Source organism: Vanessa tameamea, chromosome 27, assembly GCF_037043105.1.
Source record: "Vanessa tameamea isolate UH-Manoa-2023 chromosome 27, ilVanTame1 primary haplotype, whole genome shotgun sequence".
In the NCBI taxonomy this organism is placed as follows: Eukaryota; Metazoa; Arthropoda; class Insecta; order Lepidoptera; family Nymphalidae; genus Vanessa; species Vanessa tameamea.
Window position 1 is genome coordinate 7,926,978 of NC_087335.1, and position 27,765 is coordinate 7,954,742.

At 38.0% G+C, this 27,765-nt stretch overlaps 2 protein-coding genes across 2 annotated transcripts in view; one reads left to right on the top strand and one right to left on the bottom strand.

The window, feature by feature from the left end:
• The window catches only part of LOC113392114 (rho guanine nucleotide exchange factor 11), a 175,124-nt gene extending 159,674 nt beyond the window's left edge, over nt 1-15,450 (top strand). The window contains exons 21-37 of the mRNA XM_064219348.1: nt 8,033-8,136; nt 8,407-8,535; nt 9,685-9,926; nt 10,008-10,192; nt 10,536-10,709; nt 10,942-11,211; nt 11,344-11,457; nt 11,558-11,658; nt 11,863-12,076; nt 12,183-12,322; nt 12,411-12,551; nt 12,674-12,757; nt 12,872-13,033; nt 13,125-13,271; nt 13,466-13,648; nt 13,724-13,776; nt 14,267-15,450. Of these exons, the coding sequence (XP_064075418.1) occupies nt 8,033-8,136; nt 8,407-8,535; nt 9,685-9,926; nt 10,008-10,192; nt 10,536-10,709; nt 10,942-11,211; nt 11,344-11,457; nt 11,558-11,658; nt 11,863-12,076; nt 12,183-12,322; nt 12,411-12,551; nt 12,674-12,757; nt 12,872-13,033; nt 13,125-13,271; nt 13,466-13,648; nt 13,724-13,776; nt 14,267-14,290 (2,467 nt within the window). The 3' untranslated portion in view covers nt 14,291-15,450. The remainder of the gene's footprint in view (nt 1-8,032; nt 8,137-8,406; nt 8,536-9,684; nt 9,927-10,007; nt 10,193-10,535; nt 10,710-10,941; nt 11,212-11,343; nt 11,458-11,557; nt 11,659-11,862; nt 12,077-12,182; nt 12,323-12,410; nt 12,552-12,673; nt 12,758-12,871; nt 13,034-13,124; nt 13,272-13,465; nt 13,649-13,723; nt 13,777-14,266) is intronic.
• A 1,722-nt stretch (nt 15,451-17,172) lies between these two features.
• LOC113391967 (putative serine protease K12H4.7) overlaps nt 17,173-27,765 on the bottom strand; it is a 43,528-nt gene continuing 32,935 nt past the window's right edge. The window contains exons 9-11 of the mRNA XM_064219271.1: nt 18,486-18,618; nt 17,806-18,003; nt 17,173-17,412 (exon numbers count right to left, since the gene is read on the bottom strand). Coding sequence (XP_064075341.1) covers nt 17,253-17,412; nt 17,806-18,003; nt 18,486-18,618 — 491 coding nt within the window. The 3' untranslated portion in view covers nt 17,173-17,252. The remainder of the gene's footprint in view (nt 17,413-17,805; nt 18,004-18,485; nt 18,619-27,765) is intronic.

The following is a 27,765-nucleotide window of genomic DNA, read 5'->3' on the forward strand; positions in this document are numbered from 1 at the left end:
ACAAGTTTAATACTTATACAATTACTACAAGTGGAATACTTAAAATATACAGAAATACAATTGAAGATATTATAAAGGGACATAATTGACGAACAAAATTTCGGGTATTTTTATAAATATTCTACGATCAGTCACGTTATATTTCGGTGTGATCTGTTACACTGTTTTTTCAAATGCTTGAGATGAGATCGAGAGGAAAAGTGTGTAAGTCGTACCCGCATCTCGCGTGATGCATCAATCACGACGCTGGATTTAGCTTTCCACTTTGTCGTCCAGCGTCCCGAGTTATCACTTCTTCAGCTCGGAATGTTTATTCGATTACGACGCGTCCCTAGCCTTATCTGAATCGTTTGTTGTATCCATTTGTGTTAAAATATTGTGTATTGTAAAGTCAAAATATATTTTAGTTAAGAAAACCCTTATGATCAGTTTTGAATCGTCATTTTACATTATTTAATATAAAGGCACCGTTTAGAAATTTAGATTATACCGAGAAGAATCGGCAGCAGACTCAGTAGTTTAAATTATATTGTATAAATATAATTTTTACCTTACAGCAATCAGGAATAATGTTTCTTTCTAAAAGTGAAAATTTTTAGAATTGGATCGTTAGTTCCGGATAAACATGTTTTTTTTTTTTAAGTTTTCTTACAACCTAACAAATTTTACTTTTTATAATATTCGCATAGATTAATGTACATATGTATTCAGAATTTGTATGAAAATTAACGAATACTAACTCCCGAGCATTTCATCATACAGATTTTAGTTTTGTTCGATATACATACTTTTTTAATTCAAACGTTTTTACCACATTAAGCTTTCAAATTTATTCTTAAAGGTAGAAATGTATTATTTGTTGCTTAGAGAAATTATGTAACAAAGACAAACCGACAGCAACGTTTAAAATGAGTTTTAGTATTCCATGTAGGAAGTCCTTCTCGCGCTTGGCAATGCGATGGCAATATATATAATGATATGCCACATAGATGTGTGCTATTCTATGCAATGTTCTGTACGTTCTAATCATATTCAAACGAGTGGATTGGTTTTGTACTTTTGAAATAAAATAATATTTAAATTTAGGAATATCCTATCTTTAGCGACAATTGTGATGTTAATTATATTTTTTGACGTCTGTCAGGCGCAGGGTTTACTAATTGGTACGGAGACTTGAAAATAAATGAGAAATATTCGTATAAATTAATTTGAGAAATCTAACGCTGTAAGCGAGAACTGAGGTGTAGGGGAAAGGGGTTGTCGCTGTTGATAAAGTCGAGGATTCGATTTGCAATTTTACTAAATATATTTGTTGTTTTATCTTGAAACATATACGTCTGTTACTTACTTTTTACTTATTTTTTATATTCTCAGGATTAAAAGGGCGCACAATAATCCATTCATATATTTACCCACTATTTAATTTAACCAAGTATTAGAAGTAACAGCAGTCCAAGTACAGGACCAATCCTGCAACTTTCCGATCGCTAGGCTGTATTATAATTAACCTAACCCTATTTCAAATATGATATGACCAGATGACTCAAAATAGTTCCTAAAACTAATCCGGAACTATTTAAACGCAACAATAACCCAATCCGACTAATTGCCAAAGGATCGTCTTATCAAAACAGTTTAATATTTTTGTTTCGAGTAAAAGTGTATATGCAGTCAGTCGTCTGTCGTCAGTCGTCAGTACCAGTAGTCTGATATAGACGCGGCTCGGTTCAGACGTGTGCCGAGATCTGTCTGGTCTCCGTGAGTTCGGTTTTTTTACACGGTTTTTGGTTCTGATCTGGACTGTCTACGTGATTTTTAAAATAGTAAATTATATTTGATGTGTATTTCGATTTTCAGTTCGGATGTTTTTGATGGAATTTTTTTAGTGTCTAGCAATGATCCATTTACTTTCGATCGAGTTAGGAATGTTTCTAATGGCAAACTATTACTTTCCAATGTAAAAATATTTATATGTAATTAATACTTTGTAACGATTTCCTCGAAAATTTAATTTAAAGGCAGTTTTAGTCACATAAAATTATGACCGAATAGTTCGTAAATTTGTTTAGGTTATGGTATTGTGTGCAAGCCCTTATTAATATTGGTACATTATTTTCAACTATATTAAATATAGAAAATGTGTCGTCATCGTTGATTTTGAAATATATTTAGATATATATAACAAAAAACTGTTGTAATATATATCATATCATTTCGAAATGAATTTAGATTTTTAGATTAGATTATAGTCTCAAGCATTAAAATTGTGTGCAAAATTTAAGCGCAATCTACTGAACTGAATATAATTGAAAATTAAGTTGCAAGTTTTTGAGAACCCATCACACTAACTGCGCTAACAGGTGTTATTAAATAAAAGCTTGTAAATGAAAACAATATTTATTAATTACTAGTTGTCGTCCGCGACTTTGCTCGTTTTAAGGGTTGACCGTCGGGTGATACACTTAAAAAGTAGCCTAAGGTTTAAGCTTCGTACCAAATTGCATCAAATTCGGTTTAGTGGTTAGGCCGTGAGATAGCAACAGACAGACAGAGTTACTTTCGCATTTATATTATTAGTATTGACCAGTGAAATGACTACCTGTGTGCGAGTTCGTCTTACGAGTTCATTTTTAATATACAATAATGATGTTTAATTGAATGAGTAATACCGCACGACACTAACACTATCGCGGTCGTAATGATTGAACTAATATGTGCTAAATACGATATACGTAATGTCTGTATAATCGCGTATGCTACAACTCGTTACCGATAGATGGCGCTGATTAAAATTGCCTTTTGTTCTGAATCGCGCTGTCTAGATATTCGCTACTGGAGTATACACTGAAGAATGATACATGAAAACCTGATCAAATAAGACAGTCGTTGTGAACAGTCGAAAAGTAGAGTAACAGCCTGTAAATTTCCCACTGCTGGGCTAAGTCGTCCTCTTCCTTTGAGGACAAGGTTTGCAGCTTACTCCACGCTGCTCCAATACGGGTTGGTGGATAAGCATATGGCAGAATGTCGTTGAAATTAGGCACAAGCAGGTTTCCTCGCGATGTTTTTCCTCACCGACGAGATGAATTATAAATACGAATTAAGCACGTGAAAATTCAGCGGTGCCTGCGATTTTTTAGTCATTATCTAAACTTATCAAATCGTTTGTCTTGACTGACTATCAACACACAGACAAAATTAAATAGTGCAGAGAGCTGTAATTTGGATTATAGGTCAATTTTATAACGTAAGCAACCGGGAAATATTTTTGGAAATTTAAACCTTAATCCTTCGTGAATGAATGTCTCTTTTCTTTGTAATTTCACTCTTACAATCTGTCTGTCATCAACAAATACACGGGAACAAATTAATACATGTTAATTCTAGACGACCTTAGGAATACCCTGAGTCGTATAGCCGGAACTTACATAGGTCTTTACAATTAGCATGTACTTAAGGCATGGCCAGCAATTATATACTTATATTATATTATTATATAGCTCTATATACGGGATTAATTACGTAGGGTATTGATTTAATTGATACCGAGGCATTATTTATTTATTTGATGGCCCAGTGGAAAGAACGCGTGCATCTTAACCGATGATTTCGGGTTCAAACCCAGGCAGGCACCACTGAATTTCATGTGCTTAATTTGTATAAATTATAATTCATCTCGTGCTCGGCGGTGAAGGAAAACATCGTGAACCTGAATGTTTCTAATTTCATTGAAATTCTGCCACATTTGTATTCCACCAACCCGCATTGGAGCAGCGTGGCGGAATATCCTCCAAACCTTCTCCTCAAAGGGAGAGGAGGCCTTAGCCCAGCAATGGGAAATTTATAGGCTGCTAATGTATAATTTAATATTTATATTAAAGTTGATGCTGTTGTAGGTTTTGCAAAATGTTTTTTATATGTATTTGCGGCGTCACCTAGCGGTGAGGGATGGAGATGGGTGGACACACACAATATTACACAATAATTATATGTTGTCGGACAACGATACCCATCTTTTGATTTAAAATATATAATAATGTTGGCAGAAGTATATAATAGCATATGGTTTTAATGATGCCTCCGCTAATTACATCACATAATCACATCGATGCTTGCTTCATAATTTAATCACATCATAAGAACATGTTGTTCTCGTATTTAATTATATTTTTTTTTTTATATAAAAATTTGAATTACATGTAGCCCGGTGGGTACAGTTCTAAACGGTAAAATTCCATCTCATCGGATTATATTATCAAATAGTATTTGTTAAATAGCACTACGCATTTTGATTTTGCATATAAAGGTATTTATAGGCGCAACTGATACAGCCTCTTAGGTACCATGTTTGGGGAAAGATTATTATTTCTGAACGCGTTTATGTCAACATCTACCAGTGTAATTTAAAAAAATGCTTCTAGATAGATAATTTATTAAGAAATCTCGTAGACTATATAACGTCACGCTACGACTCACAGGAGTAGAGCAGGTAGCGAATAGATTAAGGTTAAAATATTAAAAATATAAAGCAACAGATTAAAAATATATACAAGCTCGGACGGTTCTAAATTTAAAAATCACTGAGTCAAGACTAAACTAAACTGCAATATTACGTAAAGTATGAATACATACATTAAAATATTTTTACGCATCAGTAATAAATCTTTGAAACGCAACGCAAACGCGGACTACATAAATTATCAAGAATATATAACGGATAATGAAAAAAAAAACACGTGAAACAAACCAACTGACAGGCTGATGTTGTTTCTCGATCATTGTGTAATAGTTACATCGATGTGCCCGTTGCTCTAGTGGTTGGATTATAAGGCTGGATATCTCGACGTCCCAGGTTTCGTGAGACGAGTTCTCAGTGGAGGGCAGGCTGAATGGAGTTAATAGTGTTACAGTGTTATCCGTGACTCGGAAAGTACATTAGGCCGTCGCATAATCGATCTAGGGTCTACTCTGCACGTTTCTATCGCCTCCTGTGCGAAGATCCTAAGTCAGAACATTCGATTTATAATGGATTTAAATTTTTCGAAAAAACGTTTAGAAATGATATATTTTAATTTATTTTCTTTCTCTTAATAATATTAATTATTTTTATAAATCTTTTAAGAACATTTTATAAAAAAAAACTAACGCCGTTTTATATCGACAATAATACAAAAAAATATTCGGTCATTTATTGGAATGATTGTGACTTCATTGCATAAATAACTTAATTTTATAGATATAGCATCTGTTTAAACTTTTTATATCAACTCATATACAAGAATAAACTATAAGCAGTGACGAATCGATAAAGTGAAGGTGATGGTGACATGTAAAAGTGTTAAGAAGTGAGATCAAGTGTAAGTCATGGCGACTCAAGCGCCCGCGCCGCCCCGCGTGTCCCGGAATGTGTCGCTCCCGGCCGGGAGACAGCCGCCAGCTGTTGGCGTGCTGGCGCGGCGGACGATGTCGGAGAGGTACTGCCGAGTTTTGTGAACATGTTTTTTGTCGGAAATAGGTCAAATTTTGTTCCACGATATATTTTTACGTTAATGTTATTGTTTTTGGTGGCTCGATAGCGAATATGGGTTACCGGTTTAATTTTGATATGCAACAATTAAATTGACTCTAACTATCTTCCCTTGTGACGTCTCATCAAACATTAAAATTGTCCGTTTTGTACACATAATTCTTGCCATACGTATATGGATTACTCCAGTCATATAATATTTAAAATAGCTTTTGTAGTTAATGACCAAATGTGCACTGTATATCCTGTGCAGCTGGCTAGTGACCCTAGAAATCAGCCAGGAGAAAATCGCATGCTGGTTGTATCGGTCTCAGAATTTGTCTCGTCTAACAATTTAAAGTATATAATTTCGGTATTGTAAATACTTTTTTTTATTTAAAGAGATTTGATTGTTCGTGAACGGTAGCTGTCGGATGTTCGTTATCGCGGACATAAGTCGACTGACAATTATGATAAATTATTTTTATCTCTGTAACTAACTGCAGCGTTTTCGTGTTTTGAACTTGATTGTTTAATTATTTTTAGTTGAACTAAAATTGTACATCAGACTTGTAGTAAATGTGAATGTATGTATGTAGGGTGTTTGTGACTGAACCACGCAAAAATGGGGCTGTACGGATTTGCTTGAAATTTGACCCTTGTGACATTTGTAATAGAAATTAAATTAATAATAAACATTTTTTTCTATTAATATCACCAAATTACTTTCATGTTTAATTTCAAAGGTCAAGGTTTTGTATGAATATGCGTAGTATATAACCTCGTATGGAAGTATGAAATTTTAATATTTGATATTCGTCGGTATTTAAAAGTGTAATTTCCTTAGAATCCATTAGTTTTGAGTGAGAACGTGCAATTAAAACGGCGGCGAGTTATTTTCCACCTCGACTATAGAATACGTAGTTCTGGCGGATCATGGGTGGGGTTGGTTTGATGTAGATTCTGGAAATTGAGAAATTATTGTTTACCTTTTTTAAATACATATCTTTTTAAATAAACTGTAGTGGGAATTATTTATTATTATTTTTGGATAATATGTATACTTTGCCTGTTTTAATTTATTTGATATGTATATAAATTATTACTAGACTTGATCGACGGTGATAAAACATTTTAATACATAAATTGTAAGTCATACATCTGACATACATTTACTAAATGTTTAATTGAAAAACCTGAAAGACAAAGTGATGATTAATTCGGTTGAAGGATAAAATTAAACACTCGCCTCATTTTGTAATTAACGTTTCATAAGTTAGACCCGTTACTGGGACAATCTAGGGATTAGGGTTTTGGGGACTACTATTAACATATTAACAGTCATCCGAATCTCACGTTGATAGAATAACAAGCTTTATTACTGTTTAGTTATATCTTTGTATTTATAATATCCCCTGTATGTAAATGATTTATTTTCAATTAAACCTTTCGTTCGTGTTCTTAAGTCCAGGTTTCCGATTATTACTATGTAGGTGTCATTACGAGCTCCATTTCTGCGTGATGCTTCGATCAGAGAAATTATATTTAATTCAGCTTCCGATTAATCTTTTATATTTAAATTATTTTATACTCCGACGAGGTCTCAATACATTCATCAGGCAGAATTACGTTTGACATGATGACACGATATTTTCCTTCACCACAGAAGATAAAATGAATTTCAAATTGAGCACACGAAAATTCCGCTGTGTTTGTTCGGGTTCGAACTGCTAATCCTTGACTAAGAACCACTAAGCTTTCTCGGGTCTTCAATACTCTGTATAGATGTAATTTCTTTTTCATGACATAGATCACCCACACCACCAGAATGCAGTGTCAATAAAACCCATACACTCGTTTGATGGTCGAGTACGTTTTCATAATTGCGACGCCAGTTTTAGAGCGTTTTACAACTTCCTTCGCGTGTTATGAACTGCATTTCCTTCGACCTTTGAAACGTGCCGTCTAGCATCTGTTCGTTTATGCGAATTAAAGTCGGATTAGACGGTTATGTATGCTATGTTTATTAATAATTCCGTAATGCGTTCTATGTACTTTGCCCGCGAACTGAAAAGTTTTCGTTACGAAAAAGTTATGACGTATTATTTAGGTTAAAAGGATGTTAAATTTTCTTGATAGGTAATAGCTTTTAAAGTCAATGAGCAATATTGTCCTTTGTTACTTCGATGTTAATTTCTTATTGTATTTCAATTTGCCCTCCTTGTTTTCATTAAATCGGTTAAAGTTAAAATCCGGCTCGAAGGACCATATTGTTATGTTTATGACCCATTCAAATGATTCGCCTTGAGAAGCTCCGCGTAATTGAATATATTTAAATAAAGAACACTTATTATGACTTAAAACGTAAATAAGACTGACTATAATTATAATATTGTATTTTAATGGAAACATTATATGTTTCATTATAAAATGATTATTGTTATGTAGATTATAATTTTTTAACATTATGTTGATTCATGTCTAAATGTCTGTAATGTCTTTAATGAATTGTTATTTTTTTTGCAGTGATCTCGAGCCAGGCGCGCCGACAGCGCCCTCGGGTAGCTCAAGCAGTTCCAGTCTCTCTTCTAGAAGCAATGAGAGTAACACCGTCGCTACCGAACAACAAGGTATGTTATTTATAAATAAAATATACATGGCGAACCATTTCTCTGTCGTTTTATTATTGAATTGGATATCAAAGAATACATTTTTAAATGCAAAATAAATATAAATTTAAATAAAAATAATATTTCGTCAAAATCTCTGTTATTTGAAATTCAAATTATAAAATAATGAATGAAAGTAAAAAATGAATAAAGAAAGCAAGTAATAACTTCTGTTCAATAATGGATTAAACTTGTCGGTACGAATCGTTTTTTATCATTAACTAATTACAGCTTCCCAATCTGACTGGTCCGAGGAGGAGGAACCCCTCGCCGCCCAGTGGTCGGACAGCTTGCCGCCGCACATCAGGGACTCGATCATACTCTCGGCTCCCATCAGGAAACGACAGGAGGTCATTCACGGTGAGAATCAGATTTTTTCGCAGCGCTGTATACTTTTGGTCATAAATTTTAATTGTCAAGTATCACTACTATTTGAAATATTAGCGATATAGTCAAGAATTCTGAAAGTTGTAATTATTTTTTATATGCGTGAGCCGTAATCCCTAAAGCAAATGAAAGTTAATTTTAGCGGGGCAGCAAATAATTGCAAAAGTGTGTCACTTTTATATACAGGGTTATTGGTATTTGACGTATTCCCGTTAGGAGGTGATAGGGGTGACTATTTGCGATAATTTTAAATGCATGATGCAAATGTGAACCATTTTTGAGTTATCGCGTTTTTTATTTTTTTTTCAAAATAAGTTAAAAAATGCAACTTCAAAAATTTATTTAAAAAAAAGTATCAATTAAAATCTACTTTTTTCTTCTGATTTATAAAAAACGATTAAACACTGGATATTTAAACAATAATTTTCGGTCCAAATTTAAAAATGCGAGAAGGAAAACGATATTATTTCAATATTTTTATTTTTTCCATCAAATATTCCTGAAAAACAAATAAAATCATTATGAAACTTGTTCTGCAGATTATTTTAAAAACATAAACTTATTTATTTAACTTACTTACTTAATACAAATTTAAAATAAAATTTAGATACATAAACAGTTCAGTAGCTAAGTTACAATTAAGATATTTTGTATTATCATTTTAATCCTGTGCACGTTATTTACGAAGAGGATGCTGAAAGAAGAGTTGCTTTCTGTAGATTCATGCTTAATGAGGATTTAGGAGATGCATCTTTTTTGAAAAAAATCCTCTGGACCGACGAATTCAAATTTGATCAAGATGGTATTACTAACTACCACAATAAACATTATTGGAGTGAAAAAGTGGACAAAAATCCCAATAAAAAGAGGCCAAAAGGGTCACAACGCCGATAACTCAAAAATGGTTCACTTTTGCATCATGCATATGGGAGTTAAAATTATCGCAAATAGTCACCCCTATCACCTCCTAACGGGAATACGTCGAATTACCAATAACCCTGTATATTACATATTTATGTATAAAAGCGATCTCACCTTTAAGACAGTGACCACATATTTTAATATTTTATACCTATGTCTACGTGTATCGCTTAATCGACGTTTAACGAATTTCCCGCACAGAGCTAATAGTGTCCGAGGGCTCGCACGTGCGCTGGCTCAAGGTGCTGGGCGTGGACTTCCTGAAGCCGCTGGAGCGGCAGCCGGCGCTGCTGCCGGCGGAGGAGCTGCGCGCGCTGTTCCCCAACCTGCCGGGCGTGCGCGAGCGCCACTCGCGGCTCTACGCCGAGCTGCGCGCCGTGCGCGGCCGCGCGCACGACCACGTCGTGCGCCTGCGCCCCGTGGCCGACGCGCTGCTCAACACGGTGAGCGCCGCCCTCGGCCCGGGCCCTCGCGCCCCGAGGTCAGCCTTGGGAGCTAAAGTTAACTTTACCCTCTATTTGTAGCTCGGCGACTCAGGCTACGCCTCGTGTCTCTCCAAGTTCTGCCGCGGTCAGCGCATGGCATTGGACGCGTTGCGCGAGAGGAGGCGCAAGAACAAGGAACTGCACCAGTTCCTGACGGGTCGGGAGCAGCTGCCGCGCTGTGGACGCCTGCAGCTGAAGGACCTGCTGGCTTGCGTGTGGCAGAGGTAGGAGCGAGAGGGAAAGAGAGCACTATTCAATTAATTTATAATGATTTTGAGAAAGAATATCTCATGTTTCTTAAGAAATATAGTAATTTTTGGACCATTGTCGTGTCTTATTTCTTCGTAAACGTTACAGATACATTTCATAATTCAGAAAGGCACAGTCGACTGATCCAAAGTCGATGATATGAAACATTTTTTTCCTTTAGTATTTCGAATCTTATTTATAAATAATATTAGAAGACATTGTTCATTCTTAAAGTGATTTTACGATACTGACTGCGTTAACTCTTAAGTTATTTTCTTTGTAAAATCTGATCTCACGCATGGGGTATCTGTGGTGCAGGTTAACAAAGTACCAGCTTCTGCTGGAGAGCATTCTGAAGACGGCGAGCGAGGACGAGAGCGCGGACGGCGACAGTCTCGAGGACATCAACCAGCTGAGGAAGGCGCTCAACGTGGCCAAGGACGTGCTGCACAGCGTCGACACCGCCATCCGCACGGCGGAGAACGAGCACCGGTGAGTCCCTCCACAAGTCCGTGTAACGCCAGCGTCATTCGGCATATCTTAGAGATGTGAGGCGCTATTTAAATTGTTCAACTACTTGCAGGCTGTTCGCCCTTGCTATGGGCGAAGGTAATCCCACAATAAGTTTTTCTGACTGACCACCTTAGTTTTAAGACTCGTGGCTCAAGGCCACCAATGCAATATCGTTTGTCGATGAGCTATCTCAACGTATGTGCTTTCGCAGCCTGCGGACGATCCAGAGCAAGCTGGAGGTGCGCATTCCGAGCGGCGCTGGGGGGGCGGAGTGCGACGAGCTGCGGCGCCTGGACCTCACGACGCACTCGCTGCGCCACGAGGGGGAGCTGCTACTGCGCACCGACACCAAGAAGATCAGCGTGCTGGCGCTCATGCTGGAGGACAGCCTGGTGCTGCTGCAGCGCGAGGGCGACAAGTTCGTGCTGCGGCCGCTGGCGCAGCCCTCGCACGCCGCGCTGCTGTCGCCCATCATCAAGTGGTACGCTCCCCTCAGGTCGTTCAGAGCTCGCAACACACAACACAGCGCCGACGATATTGTGAACGAGCATGTTTGCCTAAAAGCTTTCATTTCCGTGACGCTCGTAACTCATCGTATATCTCACCTCGACAGGGATAAGGTCCTGTTCAGGCCGAACGCGGCCGTCCGGAACACGTTTTTCCTGATGAACATTAACGCCATACAGATGCACGAGCTGTCGGCCAACACGGCTGCCGAATATAGCACGTGAGTTTGAACTTTATGTAACTGTATGATGTTTCTAATTAAATCGCTAGTTTGTATGTGTGCGAGATTGGTGACCGGTTTCTTTTTGCACTGACAACAGCTGGGAGAAGCACATCCGGGAGTCCCCGCTGGCGCGCCTGGCGGAGACCAAGCCCGCTTTGAGCGCCGCCCACCAGCACACTCGGTCCACCGACGACTCCGGTGAGTGCGTCGCGTACATTTATGATTGTTTTTTGGCTAAATGAATCCTTTTTATTTAGCTTCCTTATTATTTAGTAATTTTTATTATTAAAAACCCGAGTATATTCATTTGTGTTTATCCAAAAAAATAATTGTGTATTGTCTATTACAGTCACACCAAAATAATGTACTCTCTGATTTTATTTATAATATTTTATTTTCCAGGCATTAACGTGTCAAGGAATCCATCCGACGCGTCCGAGAAATCGACGTCCAGCGCCCCCCCAGAGGAGACCTGCGAGAGCGAGCGGGACAGGGCGTCCGTAGAGCGAGACGACGCGAGCGAGCGAGACAAACATTCGCTGGAGCGGGAGGAGGAGCGGGAGCGGGACGCGCGCTCCGCGTCCGTCGACAAGGAGGAGGAGGACGAGAGGCACGAGTGAGTGTCGAGCGAGATAGACTTGGAATTTATCTTTTGATTTCGCCAGTGAAACACATATATTTATTTATGAGTCTGCGTGAATAAAGAGTTCCCACTTACATAGCAGCGTGTCCCCCAGGCAAAGGCCCGCAGTGGGGCGCATCAGCACGCACAGCGCGTCGCCCGCCGCGCTCGAGCCCTGCGTCGGCGTGCGCGCCGCGCCGCCCGCCCTGCACACCGCCACGCGCGCCTTCTCGCACCACGGTCAGCCCTCCCCCCCCACACTCGCACACCCACACACACACACACACACACACCCGCCCGCCCGTGCTGACCGCGCCGCTGTCCACAGAGCGCCTGCGGCGGCTGGACGAGGCCATCCGTCGCGCGCTGCGGGCCAAGAGCCTGGTGGTGGCCGAGCTGCTGGGCGTGCCGCCCGACAGCTTCGCGCACCTGGCGGAGCTGGCCGTCGCCGACACGCTGGGCCACGTCGGTGGGTTCCGCCGCCCGATGCTGCTTACGTGCATGCCTCGCCATTCGTATTGCGGTGTATTTTATAATTAAAATCGTCTCTATTGTCTATGTGTAATGTTAATATGACTCCGCCCCCCCCAGACGTGTGCGGCGAGCTGCAGACGGCTCGCGAGACGGAAACGTCACCGGACCTGCACCAGCTGCTGCTGGCGGCGCAGGCGCAAGGTACGTAAACGACAAATCCTTTAAATAGTCATAATAGCATCGATAAAAGTTTTTATTTTTTGCTCGAGTCGTTTGCTTATTTCACTGCAATTAATTATTCACCCCTCTCCGCAGCAAACCAGTTGACGGAGGCCCTCAGCGGCGCGCTCAACGTGAGCGAGGCGGGGGCCATGTCGGCTCGGGCGGGCCGCTGCGACTCGTGTCGCGCCCGGAGAGCACCCGCCACCCCCGCCTCGCCCGCGCCCCCACCCGCCTCGCCCGCGCCTCGACTCGGAGGTCAGTCACGCGCGTCGATGGCCAATATTACAAGTCTTCAAGATTATGTTTGTAGTCTCGAGTTATAAATAAATATTTATTTTTATTTTAGACACGAATGATCACCAAACTGAAAAGTCAGACGAGCCAGAGAACTCGCGCACAAAGGACAGATTCGATAACAGCCTGGAGGCCGACGCGTCCTTCGACATGTTGACCGACCTGTCGGCCAACGAATCAGCGCTGGAGGCCGTTTATGGTACGTCTGTTTTAACATGTCGCATATTTTATCGCAGCTCGCGCATCGTCGCACTATTCGCAAATTCGCCCATCATCGCTATAGACAAATTTTGGAAATCATTTACGATTCTGTATGTTTTAGATATACTGTTATTATTTATAACGTTAAGACCACCTCCGACACCGTGTATAATAAAGTTCGCGTGTGCGCAGAGCCGGCGGGCTCCCCGGCGGCGGCGGCGCTGGCGGCGCGACTGAGCGCGCACGCGTGCGGGCTGCAGGCGGCGCTGGCGGCGCTGCTGGCGGCGCTGCCGGCGCTGGAGCGCGAGCGGCGCGCGCTGCGGGCCGAGCTGGCCGCCGCGCGCGACCGCGCCGACTGCGCGCGCCACCGGAGAGGTGAAACACTTTTTCCGTCAGAGTTAAAAAAAATACTTGCAACAGTAGCTTAACTTTTGTTTCGTATCATTCCAGAATTTCAAATGACCGAGGAGATCTTCCCTAAAGGCGTTGACCAGTCGATACAGGTACGATTGCAATACACGCGCTATTTACAACAAAATATTTTATTAAAATTTTTTTAAATAAATGTGTTGCAGTAAGTGTAAAAAAACAAGTTTTTAATACATAAATATATTGATTAAAATAAGCTTACAAAACATTGCGAACAGAGAATTCAACTTACCCCATCACGATGTAATTACAGTGTCTTTTGAAAGTGTAAGGTAAACACACCAACGATCTTATTGATGGCAAATGGTTCTTGTACCAAAGACTGTACTATGATAAATATACATCACTTCTTAAACAGTCAATGTTATGGCACATCCCCTGTGGTTAACCCCCCTTGTGTCTGCAACGCAAACACTAACTCAAACTCCAACTACACGCACATGAGACATAACACCTTACACCTCAAGACTGATGGCTCATTGACAATCGACTCACCACTGGGTGGCCCATTTGTCAGTCTGCCCTCTTATTTAAATAAAATAAATATAATCTGCTTGCCAACAGGACCAACCGAGTAATGGGGGTTGATCTCCCGGCCGGCTGTGGACTCAAGCCGCCCCTGCGACGCCTGCGCCGGCGCGACCCAACTATGACGCTTAACGAAACTTGACGAAAAAACGAGATTTTTTCCCAAAAATCGATCAATATTTTTGTTGGAAGTTTCATCAATATCGACCCAGCCTGACCACCCAACGGTTTCGATGTCTCGTCGAATATTAAACTCGTACTAATATTGTATATTTTGTAACAGTAATCGCAACGTTACCGTTTGTAATATTTTTTAGTATTAAATCAAATATTTTGTTTCGTTTTTGTATTCCATAAGTAAATTGATGTGATCGCTTGTATAATATATCATTTTGCGTTTCTATATACGTGTATAAATAAGTGTAAATAATGTCTCGCTGTGTGTCGGTATGTTGCGCTATTTTGAAATAAAAAGTATTATTTGACAATATACATAAAATTCTGTATTTTTTGATTGTTAATAATATACGCATATAGTGTAAGATGGCGGCCCGCCGGACGGTTTATAGAGTTTCTTTTATGTTATTTATTTTGATTATTTTTAGAAAATTTTAACTTTAATTTTTTAAATCAATTTTATATAAAATTAATATCAATAAAGTTTTGACAATGTTTTTTCTACGAAATTATTTTTAGATCTTTTTAAATGTATCACGAAATAAAATGAATATATTTTTATGTTATCGTTTTATATATAAGAATGTTCCGCGGGCCCGTCCTGTTATTCCACGTATTGTACAAACAGACACGATATTTTATATAGACGCTAAGTGTATATTTGTACCACAGTGCCCTAAATATTCCTAGTACCTTGCTAATGCCATATTAACAGACGTATGTAATTAGTTGATACATAGCTGTTTAACTTATATAGAAGAAAAAACCAAACAAGTAAAGTGAATTAACATCCGGTAAGGCGACGTTCAGTCCGGCCGACGGTTGGCTGGGTGACCGGTTCCGACAGTTTGTGTAACAGCGTAGTGATTTTTCGAATAAGCTTTTTATCATAGGAATTGATGTTTCCGTATATCGTATTGAAAATACGTTAATTTATATTAAATGTATAATTATATAATTAACAAGCTGTATATAAACAAAACTATACACGTTAGATATCACTGTACCTAAGTATGTAACATAGAATAAACATTGCCATTGTATCTGTCTTTTTAATTCAATCTCCTAAACTAAATATATTTAAGTACAAAATTGGTAACGTTCATAGTGATGCTTTGTTTTTGTCTGTGGAGTCCCACAGGGGTCAACTTTGGGACCGCTTCTTTTTTTAATATATATGAATGATATATCAGCTTTGGGTACGTGGATACAGGGTTAGTTTACCTTGTATGCGGACGATACATCTCTTTTCAATTTTGGAAACCAAATATTATAGCTCAAGCGCAAGAAGAACTTTTTTTGTAAGAATGATTCCATCATCATCTATTTTCATTATAAATTCTTCCAAAACATGTTTTATTGTATTTAAAACTAAAAAATAAAATAATTGCACAGCATGATCTGCTGACTATTGAAAATACTCCAATAACCACAGAGACCATGTAAAAATAACTTCTTCAATTGAATCACTGAGAAAAATCTCTAAGTGCATACCTCAACTATGCCATACTATTTACAACTCTCTGGTTAAATCACGCCTGTTGTGTTTAAAAGTTTAATTGAAAAAACGATATTTTGACGCCGATCATTGGCCGAGATCTTGTACAATTTGAGATATTATTTATGGATTCACGAGAAAATGGCGGCGACATATCAGTAACTTGAAAGTAAAATTTAAATGGGTAGAAAGTGTTGAAGTGCGACAGGGTTGTAATATATATAAAGATATATGAATCAAGAAGTATATAAATATTAAATAACTTACTATAAAATATTAGTTTTCGTTTTAGGGGTCGGTTGTCAGGTATTCTTACACGATATCTTTATAAATGCCTATATATGTATGATATATAATCGTAAAGCATCATTAAATTCCAGAAGTTTTTGCATGAAAGAGTAACAAACATCCATACATACCTTTATAATATTAGTAAGGACGGTTTGTTTATCTTTACCCCGTCTTCGATTGGGTTACGGTATACCGGATAATATTGTGCAGTTATAAGTTCTTGAGTTTGAACAGGTGCTTGTTAGAACTGATTGATAAATTGAAATCCTCATCTCATCTCCAATGGTGAATGAATAATTGTGATAAATAGTGCTCACTCTTCTCACTCTTATATTTCCATAGTAAAAAAAATCACATCTGAGAAGGTAAGTGCCTAAGTGGTCAGACCGCCCATAGACATTTTCACAGTAAGAAATATTAACCATCGCTTACATGACCTTGGGAACTAGGACGTCCCTTGTGCCAGTTAAACTGTCTCACCAATCTAGAACACAGCATTTGTATAATATATTCCTGTTTGGCATTAGGATATGTGATAGCACCTAACCAACGCAAAAGTTATAAATATTTTCAATGAATGGTCTGTCTACCGTTACTTTGAATTGAATAGCAATAATCCGAATTTCTATTGATCATTCAAACACTTTGCTTAAGAAACTAATAAAATCAAAATCTTTATTCGAGAAGGCTCATAACAGTGATGAGTCGCCCTTTACAGTGTTGAATTAAATGTAAAGCTACCACCGGCACCGGTTCGGAGAGTAGATTCTACCGAGAAGAACCGGCAAGAAATTCACTATTTCCACCATTTTAATTACAGAGTATGTCAGTAAAGAACAACATGTTATTTATATATCCTGTCCAGAAATCAATAAATACTAAGTCGACGCTTCTTAAATTAAAAAAACATTATAAATATTAAATATAAAAATCTTAGACAATGGAAAATGTAAAAGCAGTAATGGAATAAAAAACGTATTTCTTAAATATTTATTAAAGCATTTTCACTTGCTTTTATACAGTCTGTACAATTAGATTTTAAATTAATGAGTGATATTACAGTGCCATGTACAGACTGGTGAGCGCCGCCACTAGTACGGGGGCCAGCGTCGCCGCACTGGCGCTGGCTCTGACACCAGTCATCAAGTGTTCCATGTAAAGCAGGATTTCGAGTTTTGTATTCTGCAAATCTGTCGTCTCGCTGTTTTCAGTAGTTCTGGAAATTGATAATGTGAAATTGTATATGTTCTATTGCTTCCACACTTAGCTACCTTAATCCTCTGAGTTAATAAAATTATTGTTATATAAAGTTAGTATATATATAGAAATATAAAAATGTACAAAGAAACGGGTGACTGCCGTCTTTATAATAGGTATTAGACCCTAGAAAATTTACGTTCTGTCGAACGGCTGCGAGATTCAAGACATAAATAATAGAAAATTTTCATCAGATTTTTTTAAAATAAAAAACAGAATGACTATTCCTCAGTAACATTCGTATTAAGTTTTTAAGTGTAAAAAGGCGTAAGAATTACAAATCGTTACAACAATAGATTAAATGGTAACTTTTGGTTTTTAAGATATGAATATATAATTAAAATTCACATACCTAATAGCTCTGCAATGCGACACGCCAGGCACAACGTGAACAGGCGACGATCTCGTCGCGTGTGTTGCGTTCGGTCCCATCGGCGACCACGGGTCGTGACCACCGACCGCTGACACCACGTGGTCAGGCATGTGCGTTAAGCCAGCGAATAAGTTGTTCGTTCGTTCTATACCCGAACGCAATAAGGATTCGTCGAAGCTGTTGACAAAACATTTGGCCACTCATTGAATTTTACTTTTTGCGAAGTTGCTTCGACTAGAACATTCATAATATTGATGAAGTCAGTACATGAACAGCGGCTAGGCAGACGGATAATTTGCTCTCCTAATGACAAGTGGTCATCTCCATCTATAGACATATAGTATTTTATATTTGGTATTGGTATAGAAGTGTAAACCTTTCTATGCGTCTCTGTCACATGAGATGTTAAATTTCTCATGGTTTAAGTTACATTGGTTTACTTAATCTTCAAACCCAAACAGAATAACATAAAGCATCTATGGTTTGGTACATAATTACGTGGACGTTTTCCTCATGGCCCACCAGTATTATATTTGGGCCCCTGAGAATGGTTTGCGTGGCTGAAGTTTCTTAAGACTTAATCCACGCTAGAGGAATAATTTATATCAAAGTCACCTCCGCTGCGCTGTCCGTAAAACTGGTGTATGAAATGTACTTACGCTGTAGAGAAGAAATCCTTGCACATCTGATGGAAGTAGCCCAGAGGAACAGCGGAGAGGAACGGCTGGTTTCTGCTGGTTGTGGTTTGATACCAACCGTACTCCACGCACGTTTGATACGTCCAGAGACGCACTGGAACACGAAAATACAATATATAGAATATTTTAATGAAATTTGATTCAAATTATACCTATGTGGTCATAAGAAATATTTTCCGAGATTATTTTTTATTGTAAGTGCATATTCGTAAGCAAAATTGATATCACTGTCCCTAATAATAATTGGTATAACACGTATAAATCCTCTTCCATACATAGTTTAAGACGTTATGTCCGTTGTTGTAATAAATATATCTTTAAATGTTACAATAAAACTCGCATAGGAGAAACTTGCTTTTCAAGTGCAAAAGAATTTAGTTTGTTGCGGGTGTATGTATGTTCATGTGCCCTACGTGCGATCGTGCGTCTGTGTTTGTGTTGATGTTCATATTTATAATCATATCATGAATAATTTTCTTTTGTCTGACTGTCAGTTTTAGTTACAGTTACACTATATTTTATAAAAGCTACCTGTCCTGGGTTCAGGCGGATACAATTCCTCTTGTGAAAACCGCATTAAAATCCGTTGCGTAGGTTAAAAGATTTAAGCGTACAGACGGCGGCAAGCGCCTACTATAATTTGGTCCCTTTATGATAATTACAAAATATAGAATTACTATTATAGAAAACTGTATATAAATGAAAAGAAAATGTGTATGATTAATGAATATAATATAATTATGCAAAGGGTAGTTTATTCTTGTTATAATCTTGTATAGATTTCGAATCGCTGGTAGATTTACATTTATAAAATGAGGATTCAATACAAGAGACTTCTCGAAATAATAATATTTTTACGGTGGTTTGTGCTGTTTGAAGAATGAATTTAAAACAATAAAATAAGTATTTCCAACAGAATTACTTCTGCTAATTATTCTCAGATGATCGTTAACTCACGTTACGAGTTAAAGTTATAATTAAAAATAGCGTATGATTACTGGCTGGCCTCCCACTGTTTTCATTTAAATAAAGGTGTAAAAGTAACGTTTACAAATATTATTATTTATAGTCGCGCTTAATTAAAACTGAAAGAATTATTGAGATTATATTTATTTTTCAACATTTATATTATGTGTGTTTGTACTTATGGTGAGTATGTAAAAGGCCAGTTGACAAAATATACATTTTCGTAGACCATCTTTTTAAAGGCTTGGTTTGGTATGAGTAGCCGTTACAGAATTTTGTATGGATTTAACCATTCGCATCGAGAGTATTTCTGCCGCAGCAATAGAAGTCTTGAAGGGCTGTACAAAAAACCTTAACACATATTCAGCGATCCTAATGATGCTGCACAACAGTAGTGCTTACGAATAAAACTATTAGATGCCACTTACAACCGTGATTTTTTTGCGTCTGTGCAATATTTTCTGTTGGCCCTACTGGCCTTTACAGCGTACAGCGAGGTTGTCTCCTATAAGATCGCACCTCGGCTCAGAAGCGCTTCTGCTTGTAGTCGACGTCACGACCGTTTTCGTGACCTCACTAATCTGGTGTCCGCCGGCGGAAGGCTGTGTGGTGTGTAGTGTTTTCCCTACGAAGGGAGCGTTTGCGATAGTGATGCTATCGTCTTCGTATTCAGTTCGTGCGTACGATGTCTGAGTCTGTTCGGACAATTTCCCCTGAAGCACACTCATTCCCCCTCGTATAAGCGTGCTTGTGCTATCAACGGATTACTATGCTTTTTGGCGCGGAGCTTCGCGGCGATACCAAAAAGCGGTTCCGTATCACTTTATTTTGTAATCGTTTAATTTGTGACGCTTCGACGTGGGCAAAGACAGGGCTCGCATAGGTCTTAATGGGACGAATGAAGGTTTTGACAATTTTATAATTTTGTATCTTTCCATTGGGTTTATTTATTTATTTATTTTATTTGGGAAACAAACAGTAACATAATACACAAATATATGATTAAAAAAGGTAATACAGATACCAATTAAGTTTCCACTTACAAATAATACGTTGTACATATAAAACAATAAGCGAATGTTAGCCATTATTATGGCTAAGATTTCTTCATCTCGTATTCGGAAGTAACAATTAATACATTAATTAATGTGTACAGAAAGTACGTGATAACCCAAAAATAAACGAACCGATTTTCAGACGCGTTTCACCAATCGACGGAGTGATTGAGGAAGGTTGAGTAAATTCATTGAAGGTTTTTTGTGAATTATGACCATTTTTGGCGTGCTCTCCGTAAACCAATAGAGTTATACGTATTACACTGTAAACGGTTCATGTAGACCCTTATTTTAGTCGCGCGGAGGCGGATGGTTAACGCCTTGGAAATCCGTTATTAATTATTCCTTCCTCGAGTGGATTTTGTCACGCAACTCGTAGATACTATGCGTAGTGTGTTTTAAATCACAATTTTAAAAGTTCCTTGAGTTTGTTAAGATTAAAATGAACTTGATTCAAGGATACTCTCGTAGGCACTTTTGAATTAATTAACAAGATTAAATTAAGCGTGAAATATTACCATATCTAAACATGGAATCAATTCAGAAGAACCGTCAAAGATTAACAGCACTCACATATTAGGTAAGTAATGTTACAGTTATTTAGATAATTATTATATATTTCGGTGATTCCTTTTCCATACAATTAGGACTCATTAAAATTTTTTTTTAAAAGTGTTCGTTGTGTTTTATTTGGATTTGTAAGCTCAACTGAGTGAGTAGTTTACTTCAATATGTATCATTTGGTGGTTTATTTACGTTAAGATAAATTCGAAGATTTTTGGTTTGTTAGTAAATTGTTTAAAGTGATTTAAATTCTTGTTTTTTTTTTAAACTGCTGCAGTTCTGGTCGCTAAATATATTGTATGTACTAGTTTTAATTACTTAGAAAAAGTTAGTTATATATAACGATAAGCTGTTCGTCCCAACGAAACATAAATTTATTTATTTAAAAAAATCTTGAAACCTAACCTCAGCATCACCCGTTACGTCCAATTTAATCCCTACAAGGGGCCCATTCAATCACACGCAGAGGAATTGTACCTTTACTAATATTATAAGCACAATAATATAAATTTTGTGAGTTTATATCCTTTCGGAACTATAACTACGGAAACGCGGCACCTTTCAACCTTTCAACGGCGGACGCTGTCAACATCATTAGTACATTTTGGTGCTGATTATTCTTAAACCTTAATTAATTTCTTCAATTTTTCGTGTAATATAAAAATAATATAGATAGTATTTTACGTTAAACTTTGATAATAATGGTTTTTTTTGTGATACATAACAGATTTTTATTTAAAAACCAACAGCCTTTAGTCGTCCACTGTTGGTCCAAAGCCTCTCCCACAGAAGGCCAACCATCCCGATCTTGGATCTGGGCAGATTGCATCCATCCCGTACCCGTCACTATTTTTAAATTGTCCATCCACCTCGCCACAGGGCGCCCTACACTAAGTTTGCCTAAGCGTGGTCTCCGTTCTATCACGTGTCAGCTCCATCGGCAATCAAAGTGCCTGTGGACATGACCTTCTACTTCAGTGAGTTAATTCTACGCGCTGTGTCGGTGACTTTAGTTCATCGAATATCCTCATTTCGAATTCTATCTACCAGAGAAACCCAAAGCATCGCGCGTTCCATTGCTCGCTGAGCAAGCTTGAATTTGTGGACCAGTCCTACAGTGTGAGCTAAGTTTGGTTGGTGAGTGTTTATATCTTACTTAGTAAAATAAACCACGAATTAAAATCTTTATTTTACCCGAACGGAGTCGAGACGGACAGTAGGTATATTGAGACAACGTCTATGCTTTCCTCGTGTGACCTTGAGACAAGTTTGTGCAAGCTGTCTGGATTCAAACATACGAACTTTCGTTTACAATTATAATTTAAATTTGTAAAATTTTATAAATCAATGCAATATTTACATATATATTTATGTAATATCTCGTTATGTAAACTAATTATAATTATGTTAATTTAAAATAATTACTGATTATTTATGGCTAGTCGTTGCTAGCTTACATTTTATAAAATAACTCTTCAAAGTGTGAAATCGCCTCCTTAAATAAAGCATTTTTTTGGTATAGGTTGGATAGCAGTTCGGCAAATGGCCCAAAATGGTCAACACTAAGCTAAAATGTTAAATCTCTTGTGCCGACACAATTTCCTTTCGAACCGGAACACTAAAATACAAAGTATTGCTGCTTGGCGGTAGAATATACGGCGAGTGAGTGGTAACCACCCAGACGGTCTTGCACGATCCCTACCACAAACTAATTTGTGATTGTTATGTGTAAATTAATTAATTTAATTATTAATTAATTGTAATATTTGTTTAACAAACATTTCGGGTAAAATTTATCTTTGTGTAAATTCATTCCAACGTAACGAAACTTTAGTCTACTAATGTCGGAAAGGTATTATTTTAAATTTATTATTAACATAAAAGCCTTTAACAACAAACCAGCCATTCAAATGCAAATGGCTTTCGAGTTTAGAGTTACCGGGACTTAAAGAAGCTCCCTGTGTTCCACGGAATATGGTTTTAGCATTATTAATTATTTTGTCGAACTATTCTGATATTCCGATGATTCGTTTACTTTTACGAGGTTTTCTTAAACTTGTAATATTTGTTAGTTTTTGGGTTAGGTAACTCTTGCAAGCTGAATTAGATCCACATCATCTTATTCACGGGAATCGAAGTTATACATGCATTTTATATAAAAAGAAAAGTTATATATAACTTAACATACCTTTATCAATATTTAAACATTGTATTATTATTATATTGTTATTTTACTTTTTCTCTCTTATGAGGTAACTAAATCCTACACACACGGGCCGTAGCCAAGCGCTAGTAGGAGCTAGGTAATGGCAGCTGAGATGGATGAAGTCGTAAGGAACTTGCGGGTGAGGCGGCAAGTGTTGAGGATCACTGCCTTTTGGAGTAAATGATTAGCGTGATGAGGAATGTGTAATATGTCAAGGCTGCGTTGTAGGCTTTTGGGTACGACCCCAGTTGATGAGATGACTATGGGAACAATATGGATAGTGTCTGCACGCCACTGACGTTTCAGTTCTATTGCTAAGTCTTGATATTTACTAAGCTTTTCCGAAATTGTCGACTGTATGTTGTGAGTGTTAGGGATAGCTATGTCAATAAGATAAACATTTTTTTTAATTTTGTCATGTAATGTGATATCGGGTCTATTGAAATGTATTGTTTTATCTGTTATTATGGTTCTATCCCAGTATATCCTGTATCTGTTATTTTCTAGTATGGTATCGGGTTTGTATTTATAGTATGGGATCTTCTTATCTATAAAATTATATTTGTGTGCGAGATGTTGGTGTATAATAGCGCTCACTTGGTCGTGCCGATGTTTATAATCAGTTTGCGCAAGGGCTCGGCAGGCAGAAGTTATATGTTGAATGGTTTCAGGATTAGAATGACAGTGTCGGCAAGTATCTGATTGAAGATTAGAGGTGCGTATTATGTGTTTCTGGTAGTTCCGGGTGTCAATGACTTGATCCTGGATCGCTAACATAAAAGCTTCCGTTTCAGGAAACAGTTCACCACGCCTCAGCCAAGCGTTTGACGCTGCTTTGTCAACATATGATTGCTGTAAATCGTGGTGGTGTCTTCCATGAAGGGATTTCTGTCTCCATAAAGCAGTTTTTTCGTTCAAGTCAGTAATCCGTTCGTTTTTTTGCGGGTGTCGGTCTTTAAGGTTTAGTGGGGTGAAGCGTTTGTCTGCGAGTGTTACTGTTTCATGAAGTGGAGAGTATACTGAGCGTTGATGGAAGTAGTGTCTCAAGGATGTAATTTGCTTGTTATGCAGATTGACTATATCTATTAAGCCTCGTCCGCCTTCACCTCTGGGTAGAGTCATTCTTTGGACACAAGATCTAGGATGGTGTTTTCGGTGGGCAGTTAGAGTAGTATTAATCATACGTTGAAGGTTGTGGAGCTCACATTGGGACCAGTTAATTATGCCGAAAGAATATGTAAGTACCGGGATTGCGTAACTATTGATTGCTTTAAATAAATTGTGGGAGTTGAGTTGAGATCGGAAAAGGATATTTAGGCGATGTTTGAACTTAGTTTTAAGGCTATTTTTTGTTTCTTTTTGGTTAATATTTCGAGCTTGTTGAAAGCCTAAGTATTTATAAGTAGCTTCTTCTTCTAAAGGTTCAATAATATTTCCTGATTCTAAGATGTAGCTATTTGGGACGATTTTTCCATTTTTGACCGAAAATGTTTTACACTTATCTATTCCAAATTCCATGTGTATGTCCCTTGAGAAAGTTTGGGTGATGTCTGCAAGGTGATGTAGTGATTGTATAGTGTCACTGTATAACTTAATATCATCCATGTACATGAGGTGTGTGAGAGTGGTGTCTTTGTGTGGAGTCGTAATAATGTAGCCGAGATTGGATTTTTGGAGCATATTGGAGAGAGGGTTTAGCGCTAGACAAAACCACAGTGGGCTAAGGGCGTCGCCTTGAAAGATTCCTCGTCGTATTAAGATGTCAGGTGTTTCAGTATTAGCATGTCCCGTGATTTTAAGAGTTGTTTTCCAGTTTTGCATAGAGTTTTCAAGGAAATAAATAAGTTGTGGGTGAATTTTATAGTGTTGTAATACATAAAGAAGCCAGCTATGTGGTATGGAGTCAAAAGCTTTCCTGTAGTCTATATACATGGTATTAATATTTTTTTTCTTAGAAATAGCATGTTTCATTGTTACTGAGTCTATTACGAGCTGTTCTTTGCAACCTTGTCTACCTTTTCGGCATCCTTTTTGTTCTTCAGCAAGAATATTGTTAACGGCAATATGTTCGTGTAGGAGTTCAGTGATACATCCTGTAAGTATTTTGTAAATGGTTTGCAGGCAAGTAATTGGACGATATTTAGCTGGATTTTGTTGGTCAGTGTCTTTTGGTATCATGAAGGTAAGGCCCTGTGTAACGAAGTGCGGCATTAAGTTTGGTGTTTGAATGAAATTGTTCACGTGTTTGTGTAATAATGAATGGGTTGATGTGAACTTTTTATACCAATAGTTGTGTATATGGTCGCTACCAGGTGATTTCCAGTTGTGCGCCTTATTGAGTACTCGCATGAACACTTCTACAGATATATGTTCAAAATTCATAGGTTCGATAGAATTAATTACTTCGTGATCTGTAACTAGCCACGCAGCGTCTGTATTGTGACATACTGGATCACTCCATATGCTAGACCAGAAAGTATGTATTGCATTGGCTGGTGGTGGTGTTATGTCTTGTGTATTTGTACTTGTGTTGCGTTGTGTGGCAGATGACAAGATTCTATAAAACTTTTTCTCATTATTAGAGAACTGTGTGTTTTGTGATTTTCTAAGAGTGCAATTTAAATATCTTTTTAGCCTACTAGATGCGGCATTTAGTTTTTGTTTGAGGGTGTCAAGAAAATGTTCGTTACTTGAGTTAGGTTCTTCATGTTGAGAGTGTATTTTGTATTTATTTTTTATCGCTTCTACTAGTAAGGTAAGCCTATTTGTCTTATTACCGTTAATATGTTCTGTGAGTCTTCCGATGTCTCTTCTGAGATCCTGTATCTTTTTCTGTAACCTTTTTTGCCATGCGGGTACTCTTTTCTGGAGTTGGCAAGGTTGGCTGGTTATGTCCTTAATGTTAGTTCCGTTGCAGGTAGCTGCTGTGTAGGCAGCACAGTAAATAAGAGTATGAGTGGTCACAAAATCTTGTTCGACTGAAATATGTTGAGGCAGTATTTTGGTGTTAATGACATTAATAATTTGGGCTAGTTTTCTTGAGCTGTTTTGTTTTGGTATGTAGGGACGGCTAATTGGGTTGGTGTTTTGAAATTTTTCTAATGTAATATTGTATTGTTTTTTAATTTTTTCCACATCTAGATAATAAGTGGTTTGGTCCTGTTCAGCTATGGCAGAGATGTCTAGTATTGGTTGTGTTTGTGGTGATATATGTGGGTGGTTGTTATTTTCTGCGGGTGCCGCATTTTGTGGTATAGTCAAGTGTTGTGAAGTATTTTCAAGATGGTTACGACGCAAACGAAGATCGTTTGATATTTCTTCACGGATTTCTTTAAGTTTTTGATCACTAATCATTTTGTTATTTAAAATAACTCGAAGCTGATCTGATATTCGTTGTTCACTTACTTCTGATAATTCGGGGTGTTCTGCGATTACCGCTTGATGAAGGGGTTGACGGTAAGCTGATCTATTTTCTTCTAATTCTGTAATTTTGTAGTAGTTTCTAATAATGGTTTCATTATACTCAGTGGTCCATCTTCTTCTCGGCCTTATACCTTGTTGGTGGCTATTGTGTATTTGCATGCTTAAATTAGTTTGAGTATTTTGTGTTCTATCTTGGTTGTTGGTTTGTTGTAGGCTCTCTGTTACTTCTTGTTTTATTTGTTCTAATATTTCTTGGGGAAGTAATTTATTTCTGACTATAGCTCGGCATTGGTCACCTAGTCTCTGTCTAGATGCCTCCATCTGAGGAAATTTTAGTGAAAATTCGTGGTGTAGATGAGCAAGGTATATTTTACTTGTGTTTAATTTTGTGGCAATGAGGTACGTGCGCCAGATGAATTTATTCATATCGTCTGACCATCTTTTACGCGCACGGTTTGTGCCTGTGGCGGATGTAGGTTCGATGGCATGTGCCTCCTGCACAACATCCACAGACATAGGTGAAATTATGTTTGATCTTGAAGAAACCTGGTATGAAAGTGGAGATGAACTAGGTGATTCATATGAATTGAAGGGTGAAGGTGAAGCTGAAATTATTTCGTTAAGCATATCGGAGTCCTTTTCGCGTTCTGCTTGGGTCATATGCTGGGGGCGAGTCGAAGGGGTATTTGTTTCGTTGCCCAAGGGGTCGGCTGTAGCTTCTACGTTGTGAGTCCGCCTGTTCAACTCACAGCGATCGGCTGTAACATTTGTGTTGATGAGTGCCCGCCTGCTCAGCTCCTCACCACCGATGGTTCGCATGCTGTAGCATCCAGCATCGGCTCCAGATGCGCCCCGGCGAACCCCGGGAAGCGGCCGTAAATTGTATTCTCTTTTACTCATCTCCATTTGGGTTTTGGGTTCGGGACCGTTAGTTGTGAAGGGCATAGCCAAGGTATTAGCGGCTATTAAATTTATGTATCTCCTGTTTCGTTTATTAACAGGGTATATATGGTTTAATTCTTGATGA